The sequence below is a fragment of the Poecilia reticulata genome, linkage group LG2 (genome assembly GCF_000633615.1).
Source record: "Poecilia reticulata strain Guanapo linkage group LG2, Guppy_female_1.0+MT, whole genome shotgun sequence".
NCBI lineage: Eukaryota > Metazoa > Chordata > Actinopteri > Cyprinodontiformes > Poeciliidae > Poecilia > Poecilia reticulata.
The window spans coordinates 15431172-15440716 of NC_024332.1; the positions used below are offsets into that span (position 1 = coordinate 15431172).

At 39.4% G+C, this 9545-nt stretch overlaps 1 protein-coding gene across 1 annotated transcript in view; it reads left to right on the top strand.

Annotated features, from left to right (window-relative positions):
- Nucleotides 1-48: 48 nt before the first annotated feature.
- The window catches only part of LOC103478963 (cohesin subunit SA-2), a 15675-nt gene continuing 6178 nt past the window's right edge, over nucleotides 49-9545 (top strand). Inside the window, exons 1-25 of the mRNA XM_008433138.2 lie at nucleotides 49-212; nucleotides 525-625; nucleotides 744-831; nucleotides 1228-1392; nucleotides 1888-1984; nucleotides 2100-2176; nucleotides 2268-2339; nucleotides 2647-2851; nucleotides 3180-3328; nucleotides 3420-3493; nucleotides 3607-3730; nucleotides 3816-3914; nucleotides 4608-4687; nucleotides 4765-4872; nucleotides 4954-5074; nucleotides 5185-5290; nucleotides 5439-5542; nucleotides 5624-5716; nucleotides 5832-5918; nucleotides 6325-6525; nucleotides 7528-7604; nucleotides 7707-7794; nucleotides 7877-7957; nucleotides 8503-8595; nucleotides 8661-8835. Of these exons, the coding sequence (XP_008431360.1) occupies nucleotides 576-625; nucleotides 744-831; nucleotides 1228-1392; nucleotides 1888-1984; nucleotides 2100-2176; nucleotides 2268-2339; nucleotides 2647-2851; nucleotides 3180-3328; nucleotides 3420-3493; nucleotides 3607-3730; nucleotides 3816-3914; nucleotides 4608-4687; nucleotides 4765-4872; nucleotides 4954-5074; nucleotides 5185-5290; nucleotides 5439-5542; nucleotides 5624-5716; nucleotides 5832-5918; nucleotides 6325-6525; nucleotides 7528-7604; nucleotides 7707-7794; nucleotides 7877-7957; nucleotides 8503-8595; nucleotides 8661-8835 (2614 nt within the window). The 5' untranslated portion in view covers nucleotides 49-212; nucleotides 525-575. The remainder of the gene's footprint in view (nucleotides 213-524; nucleotides 626-743; nucleotides 832-1227; nucleotides 1393-1887; nucleotides 1985-2099; nucleotides 2177-2267; nucleotides 2340-2646; nucleotides 2852-3179; nucleotides 3329-3419; nucleotides 3494-3606; nucleotides 3731-3815; nucleotides 3915-4607; nucleotides 4688-4764; nucleotides 4873-4953; nucleotides 5075-5184; nucleotides 5291-5438; nucleotides 5543-5623; nucleotides 5717-5831; nucleotides 5919-6324; nucleotides 6526-7527; nucleotides 7605-7706; nucleotides 7795-7876; nucleotides 7958-8502; nucleotides 8596-8660; nucleotides 8836-9545) is intronic.

A 9545-nucleotide genomic window follows, 5' to 3' on the forward strand; every position in this document is an offset into this window, starting at 1 on the left:
CGATTATGTTTCAGAACAGCCTATCAGGTGTCAGCATTTCAGTTTGTAGCCAATCAGCTCGAGTTAGGCTGTCCCATAGCTTGACTGTGAGAGCTCGGTTCGACGACGGAGGAAATGAGAGGAAACCCTTTAAATTATTTGACTCTGATATGCCGCAGATTAAAACCGAAACATCTATCAGCATCACAAAGTCACGTACCTGTGCAATGGAGGTAAGTTTGGACAGTGGAACAGTCACCTATAGGTTATTATYTACTTATTGCCATGTGCTGTAGCTGTTTTATCAGATGTAAGCTACTGGTATRTCTTTAAATTTTTACGGATGGTAATTAGTTTTTAAAATTTTTTTWAAACGCACACTTAATATAAATTGTACAGTTTAACCACCTTACATCTGCTAAACTCTGATTTTTTTTTATTTGCTATTTTTGGACTAATTGAGACTACCAAGCTGCTCCTACAGAAAGAGGCAAAGTTGCGAGCTTTTGTTATTGTTTACGAACGCACGTTGTTGTCTGCACAAGCATCCCTCTGATTACATCATGGTGAGTCCGTTGTGAAGATCTAAGGAGGAGATGATACCAGAACCTTCTGCTGCAGCCGCATCCAGATCTTCAGAGAAAAAGTAACTATTGGTTACCAAAACTGTGGATGACGCTTTTTTGATGTAGTTTTAAATTTCCTTTTAGATTTATGTAATCAAATATGATGATTTTTTTTTTTTTTGTTTGTTTGTTTTCCAGTGCAAACTCTCAGGCTGAGGCKACCTCCTCTGGAGCTGTCAGTCCCTCTGAGGATGAGTCAGGGAACGAGAACCGACAGAAGAGTGTGGTGGGTTTCTTCTGTTTTCCTGCAGAAATGCAAATGCAGAACAAGAATAGAGTGACGGGACTCATTAACTAAAGTGAAGAGTGTGGGGATGCTTTTATAGATAAACACTGGCTTGCAAAATGATTGATTTCAATTGAACCTTTTCACATTGYGTAATTACAACCACATATATGAGCGAATTTCTGTGATATTTCAAGTACATTTAAAAAAATGTTTCCAAATAAATAGTGTGATGGCTAACTTGATCATACAATGGACTATAAACCTTTTAGAAGTTTAGTGATCCAAATTAGGAAATATCTGTGAATATTTTTTACGCCTTTTTTTTAGACTGTTATGAATTTTAAATTTGAAATGTTGTGTMATTGCTGATAAAATGAAGATGTAATTATGCAGAGACGAAGAAGAAGAGCGTGCAGCGTCTCGGAAAATGTSAAGAGCAAACGAGCCAGAGCCAGCGGCAGCAGCGTTCGAAGGGCACGGGGCAAACGCGCCAAAGAGAAGCAAGTGGAGGCAGTCACCCTGTTTGAGGTGATCACCATGGGCAAGAGCGCCATACAGGTAAGACGGCTTACCCAGCATACATTACTGGTAGACATCTGCTTCAGTAGAGATTTTCAGTTAGGTAAGATGCTGTTTTAGGATGTGATGCAGGCCTTTGTGTTGTTTTTGGTTTGAAAAAAGGCAGGTGTCTCCTTTCCAATGGATGCCATATTTTCTTGTTGGATGGARTCCCACAGACTTTGAAATGCTTTTAGCCATACCGACTACAGCGGGGGAGTTCTGTTTCATTTTGAAATAATATTTAAAAAAAATACTCCTTTTATTTTTTTTTACTCAGGACATTTCTTGGGTTGATATTAAAATCAGTYTCATGATTTGAAGCACGACAACAAAGCACAAACGATGTGTGTAAGAGGGCAAATATGTCTTCACCTCAGTAAAGGTGAAAATAAAGTGGCGATAACAGATAAAAGGAAAATTGAAGCTCTTCCTATTAAACCAAGAGTTAAGTAAGAATATGTTCTAGCATCAATGATTTCTCTGCCTGGACAGGCAGTGATTGATGATTGGATTGAGGCATAYGTGACGGACAGAGACGCCTCTCTGCTCGACCTCATCAGCTTCTTTATCCAATGCTGTGGCTGCAAAGGCAAGCGATTYGTACACAAATGCACAATTTCAAGCTCCTTCCAACAGCCAGAAACACGCCAGACACACAGAACCGGTTTCATGTGTGCGTCCTTCTGTTTTCGCATCCTCTGCAGGCGCGGCCACAGCAGAGATGTGCCAGAGTAAAGAGGACAAGCACGTGAAGAGCAAAATGGTCGAGGAGCTGGATSAGGTAAACRCCTTTACATTTTGTCCTGTCCTCTCCACTGTGTGATTATAAAGAGAGGCTGACTCAAACAGATGTGGATGTCTGTGTGTTTCAGGCTGTTGGTCTGCAGTACAAGCGATTCCTTGCTTTTCCGTGGATTCTGACCGTCACGTGGCCCATGGATGCAGTCAGTACATACTTTCTTTCTATACAGCAGATTTGTTGTGTCTGTTATCTTGATGACTTCAGATGATTTTAGCACCTTTTGTGCTGTGGATTGTATTTTATTTAAACYGCAATAAACATGTCTGAGTTGCTGTGTATGCAACTAAACATCTTTTCCTAGCAGTTATGTGGAACGCAAACGTATCACAACAATATCACCACTTTGCAATACTCTTCTACTATATAATGATGCTACTTGTCATTTTGTCATGCTCAAATCTCTGCTGCTCTGAGATAGAATCCTCTTCCTGTTTTCTTCTAAACTGTAGGACAGTGCAGAGTATCCACTTGTGCAGTCCGGGCCGTCCGGTCGCTGGTTTCATTCGGAGTTCTGCGACTTTGTGTCGGTGCTGGTGGCTCAGTGTCAGCACAGCGTCCTTTTTGACAGCTACCTGATGAACAGCCTCATCTCGCTGCTCACTGAGCTGTCCAACTCATACGTAAGGGCGTTCAGACACACGTGCACGCTCGCGGGTAAGAGACGAAACGCACGCTGATGCAAATATGGAAGTCCAGCAGGGCCAAAAACATGTGATTTTAATTTTTTAAAAAATTATTATTATTAATTTCTTCTGTGTGGTTGGGTCAGATGTTTTGTTAAAAGTTTATTTAAAAGTYGACTCTAACACGTACTTGATAAGCAACATGCAAACTCTGCAAATAACATGTGAAGAAAGCCTCAWAAACACACACAACATCAGGTGATTTTGATCCATCTGGCTTTCCACACACAAATGTGCTAATYGTTAAATCATTTAACGTGGACTCTTTGATCTGAACGTGTGTGTGTGTGTGTGTCAAGCGGTGAAGTTGCTGAGCTCTTTGCTGAGCGTGGCTCTGAGCCTGAGCGTCGGGATCGAAAACAGCCAGAAGCTGTACAAYGTGCAGAGGACGAAGACGGTGAGACAGAAGACCCAGCAACTGGAGAGGATGCAGAAGAAGATCTCGGAGGTGAGATTTGTGGATTGAAGACGCTTGGGGGACTGAATGTTTGCTTTGTGTGACTGAATCGAATTTTAACGCCCTCTGATGCCTCTAAAAGTTGCAGGAAAAGAGGGCGGAGGTAGAGAGCATGATGGACGTCATCTTCAAAGGGGTTTTTCTTAAAAGATATCGGTACACAACACTTCTTACATTGCCGCTTTCAATTTATTTTATTTTAAAAAAATGTTTGTAGCGTTTTCATGTCCACAGGTAACACTCCGCATATGTTGTGTACATTTGAGCAGGGATATGCTTCCAGAAATTCGCTCAGTCTGCATGGAGGAGTTGGGCTTGTGGATGAAGCTGTACAGTTCGTCATTTCTCAACGACAGTTACCTCAAATACATGGGCTGGATGATGCACGATAAGGTCAGCAGCTGCCTAATTACAGGCGAWTCAAGCAGCTTTTCAGATCCTGAAAACAAACTGAAACTCCTTATATTTCACCTATCAGGTACCGGATGTCCGTCTGAAGTGTGTGTTAGCTCTGCAGGGTCTGTTCGGTGATCCTGTCCTGCTCCCTAAACTAGATCTGTTCATCAGTCGCTTCCAGGTAAACGAGCTCCCTGTTTAAAGCCTTCAGCTTTTTTGTGAATTCCTGTATCTGGCTCACAATGCAAAAATATTCACACCCCTAGAACTTATTTGTATTTTATTGCGTCACAACTGCAAACTTTAGTGTATTTTTTCTGCGACAGACCAACAGAAAGTCACACATAACTGTGGAATTGAAAGAAAAATATGACTTTGAAAGCTTTGTACGAGTTAAAAATATAAAAAGTGATTCCCCTAAATAAAATGGAGTGCAATCAGTTGTGTTAACTGGTGGGTAGAGTCAATCTGTGTGTATAGTTTAGTCTCAGTATAAATTCAGTATGGAGGTGTGAGGCAAATACTTGCYACACTTTTCAATGTTTTTAATTTTGTAAGAAAAAACAAAAACTTTTTCTTTCAAATTAAAATTTTGCACTACTTTATGTTGAACCATCACATAAAATACCAATAAAAACATGACTAGAGTTTGTTGTTGTAAAGCAGCAAACATAAAAAAAAAGTTTAAGAGGTCAATACTTTTGAAAGGGATATATTTAATATTAGTTCTTATTTAAAATAAATCCCCGGATAYATTTCAATAAGAACTATGAAAATATTTGATCAAAGCTTTCAGTTAAAATKTCCATATAACTCCTTGAGGTCCAAGCGTCCTTTATCGTCATTGCTCATTCTCCGTCTCATTGTGTGGCAGAATCGACTGATCTCCATGGTGCTAGATAAGGACAATGAGGTGGCAGTACAGACCATGAAACTATTGGTGCTAATCTCCAGGTAAGTTGTATTAATATTGATTCCATTTTTTTTTTGTTGCTTTTTTTCCCCCCTCATCATCATCCTTCTCTTCCCAGAGCCACAGACGATGTGCTGACGTCTGAGGACTACAAGCAGCTCCTTCAGGTTGTTTACTCCTCTCATCGGCCTCTCGCAGCCACCGCAGGGGAGCTACTCTACTCAAGGTAAAAATGCCTCCGTCGCTTGGCTAAATGTACTAATTACTTGTTTTGACAAAAACAAGAAACGCCATTGGTCTGTTTAAGGATCCTCAGTGCTGCAGCTCCTACCTCTGATAATCAGGATGAAAGGAGCGAAGAGGACGAGCGAAAACGACAGATGTTTGACCGACTTAAAGCTTTACTGCGGTTTTATCAGGAGGCTGAGGTGACGAGTTGTTTTTACATCTTTTAGTTTACAAAAAACAATGCTTGTTGCATTTCATATTTAATGGATGATGTTTTTTTGTTTTTTTTTTAAATCATGTAAACCTACAGCTCCACAAGCATGTCGTTTACCTGGTGGACAGCCTTTGGGACTGTGGTGGGTCTCTGCTGAAAGACTGGCCCACACTCACAGCTGCACTGCTGCAGAACAGCTCAGGTAGGAAAGCATGTGTGTGAGTTAGGGGGCGGGGGGCAAGAAAACTCTTCAAATTTGTCAGTAGTTACAGAATTTCATAAGATTTTACAATATCTTACTGATGTATTGTACAGGTGTTACTCAAACCGTGGGTGTTTTTGTGTTGTAGGTTTTAGTCCGACAGAACAAGCGGTGATTGTGGAGATCCTGGTTGCGTCGGTGCGTCAGGCCACAGAGGGGCCGGCTCTGGTAGGGAGGAGCGGGGCCAAGAAGGTAAAAAGAAGGCTGAATGATATCTCACTTTTAATCTGGTCAAACATTACGGCTTTAAATTTGAACTTTGTTTGCTAACAGATCATGAACAATAGAGAAAAGAAAATTCAAGCTGACGACTGTCTAAAGCTCACTGAACATCTGTTTTCTGTGCTTCCCAAGTTACTCTCCAAGGTATTTACACCACATGCAGCAGTCCATGCAATAAGCTCAGTTCACTCCATGTGGTAAAAAAATAAATAATAATAACAATAATAATAATGTGAATTATTTTATTGTGTTTCTGCAGTTTTCATGTAGTGGCGACACTGTTGCTTCCCTGATCCGGATTCCTCAGTACTTCCACCCAGACAGTCAAGAGGCTAAAAACACAGAGGTCTACATCGTAGCCAGATTAATATTGTATAATAAAATATTTTAAACTGCAATGTTTTTCTTATATTAAAACAGTTCGTGATAAGTGAGTTTTAATTAAAAAAACAAAAAAGTAACTTATTTTTGAAATGGGGAAAAAAGTGTTTCTAGTTTACCTTTTAAACAACATCCGATTTTGTTCATCTTGTCAATCCACTGCAGAGTTCTTAAGTTTTGTTTGTATTGACTTTCAGTATCGATAGTTTTTTTTTTTTGTAAAATTACATGGAAAAATTAAACAATAGGAGCTTTAGGAAGACAACTAATCAAATATCATTTCTGTTTTTTTTTTGTTTTCGTGTCTTTAGTTGATGRCATAACCAAACAAAAATAGTTCATAACCATTTCGTATGATGCTATTTGTGCAGTCAGTTTCAAGCCTGATGACAGAGATGGCAGCTGTTTTGGACCTTCACTCGGGCCCTGCGGTTCTGGAAGCAGCCGCTCGAACATACCTCAGTCTGTGTGGCGATGACGCAGCCTGGGCCGCGGCGGCCAGAGCCTCACGGGACTCTCTGGTCCAGTGCTGGGTGGACCGACTGACAGAGACGATGGGGGAGTCGCTCAGGGTAGGCGCCTCGGTTCTCCTTTGTGCAGCCAAATATATATTTTTTGGAAAATTGTTATGCTCAAACGAGCTGTCATCAGTTTTTAGTTCCATACTTTTGCCAAATTTTGATTCTGAAGAGATAAGCAAGCAGTGGCCAACATGTGCGCTCAAGGTTCCTACGCAGTATTTGAAAGTCTGGAACAAGTTGGGCTTTATGATTTTCCAGGGCTTGATAAGTATGGGGGGAAAAAAATGAAAACGTGTTATGGGAAAATGTTTGCGGTTCCAGACTTCAGATAAAAATCTGAATTCCTGAAAAATATTACTATTATTATTTTTATTTTTTTTTTGCTTGAACACGCATTTAAGTTATCATTTATCTTTAATTCACCACATCACAACTTGAGTCTTTKTCCAGTTTGATTTATYCGTCTGTGTTTTGAATCAGATAAATGCACACAAATTTTAATTAGTTAATTTATATATTTATTTTATAAATTTACAGCTTTTTTCTACTCTAACCTTTCTTAGATCAAGGATATCAATTACACATGCATTTGTTTTATGCATTGAAACCCTTCTTTTTATTTATCAAAAACAGATTAAATCTTATACTAAAGTTACATACATTTTGAYATGCAAAATAAACATTAAACGCTCCAAAAATAACATTTAAAAGGATATGCATTGAGAGTAGTATATTCCGGTCCAGTTTGGAAAGTCTACATTTTATGGATTTCTAACTAGAGCCGATCTAGTTATATTGAAACAAAGCCTTGAATAAAAAATACAGAATTTTTTAGTGGAATTTTTTTTTCAGGAACTCTTCACACTTCCAAAAATTACTTGATTTTAGAAAATGGAAGATCTGTGTAACTGACAGGCCTCAAATTTTTTCCAATAATTTAATTAGAGAAGTCTTAGGTTTTGTTCATAAGCGTAGAATTGATTCATTTTCTGTGAAATAAACAGTGAATGCTACCTAACTCTGTAGTTTTTCTGTTTATCCGCTCTCATGCAGCGCGGCTGTTTTTCTGCTGAGGAAKRCGAGACGAGTCAAATTGTAGCGACACTGAAGAAACTCAGAGCTTTCCACAAGTGAGATTTGGCCGACGAGGACGCGCAGCTAACTCAACAGTTTAGTGTAAGCTGCTTCTAGATCGATCCTGGTCCAACCTGTCTCTGTCTGCGTTGTTTTAGCTGTCATGACCTCAGCCRATGGAACGTGTTTGAGCTGCTGTCTCCTCTCCTGACGGAGAACGGCAGCCTGGGAGGACCACCGCCAGAGGTACCRTCATTAAATCACCGTAGACACTTTTTAATGGTTTTTGTTCTCAGCGCTTCGCTCTGATCAGGTGTTGTTTCCACAGGTGCTGGAGGAGGCACTGCAGTGCATGTCGTTTGCCATGCTGTGGTCCCTCAGTACGAGCAGCCAAACTCTAACTTGCAGGGTGAGTTACATCTGCATCATGAAATCCATGATCAATCTGAATCTTGCTTTCACTGTAGCAGTTTACTTGTACTTCTTTGTATGTGAAGACTTGTTATGAGTAGGGAACTTTCTTTCTCCGATTCAAAATGTACATCAAGAAAAATRCTGTGCTGTTTATTTGGCTGTGATTACTCTATATTCTTTATTTTAATTGTAAAGTTTAAATGCACACATCATGGGCCTGGACTCCATGTTAATTTAGATTTTTTTAAATCATGTATTTGAACTGTTGTCTGGGTGGAAGATGGTACACCATTTCAAAGCATTTTAGGTATTAAAATTAGATTTATTGAGGATATTTTTAGGTCACATATAATGAAAGCTTCACATACGGATTCAGTTGAATGGGAAAAATTRATCCCCATTGATTTTCACTGGTGATGCAAAACTACATGATTTTTGTTTCCACTGTCTGGAAACGTGGATGCATTTTTCTAGCTTTGTGATTCCTCTGGAAAACTTTGGAGATGCAATGTGTTTTTTTGTTGTTGTTGTTTTTTTTAGGAGAAAGCTGTGGCCCAGAGGCTCCAGCTGCGTCTCTTCTGTGAGAGGAGCTATCGGTGTCTCTYCCACTGCAACCACAGCGTGAAGAATCAGGTACAGCGGGAAGCAGGCCGAAAAACATCTTCCCACCTTCTTTCTTAAYCTTTCCCTTTCCTCAGGCGTTCCTGGGTGTGTGCGATGTCCTGACTGCTCACTCGTACCAGCTGCAGGTGTGGGATCCCACCTGCTTCGGCCCTCTGCTCTACACTCCCAGTCCCAAACTGCAGAGGGCGCTGCTCACCTTTGTATGCGTGAATGTGTTTGTCATCCCAGACTGCGACAACCAGAGCAGAGGTAAGGTCTCGGCATGTTTACTGTTTTATTTCACTTTAACCTTCACATAAAATATTTTTCCTGCCAGTTTAAATGATCATCATTTGAGGGTTTTCATCTCAAAAAGTTTTTGACAGAAGTTGAATGTTTGACATTAGCCAGAAAAAAAAAAGTTGTTTTCACATGAAAAACATGCTAGACAAATATCTAATTTCAAAGTATTGTTTGATATAGTTACTTTGTGTTTATTTGATATTTTTGTCTTTGTTTGTGCGTAGAAATTAAGAAAAAAACATGATGCTAAAATGGTATAAACATGAATAAGAATTAAGTTTAACGAAGTAACAGAATAAAATGGGACAAAGTTCTTCAAGTAAACATATTATTTAGAATTTATCACGGTTTGTTAGATTACACTCATAATGGCTGCCCTAAACCTAATTAATTCATCATTTTGACAATTGTGGCTTTCAGCTAATGAAAATCATAAATCTTCAGTTTCTCAGAAAATCATAAACTTATAAGAAGACAATTAGTACAATTAGTTTTAGTTTTTTTAGACTGAGCTGTCGGACATCAACATTTTCATAAAACTTGTCAGCAGAGGGAAGCATGAAAACCAAACTGCTTAATGGACTTTGTTTTGAAATCCTTTCAAGACTGCAATAACCAGTGTTGCTGGAACACCTCTATCACAGTTTTTGTTCTTCCTTCCACTCAACTTTCCATCA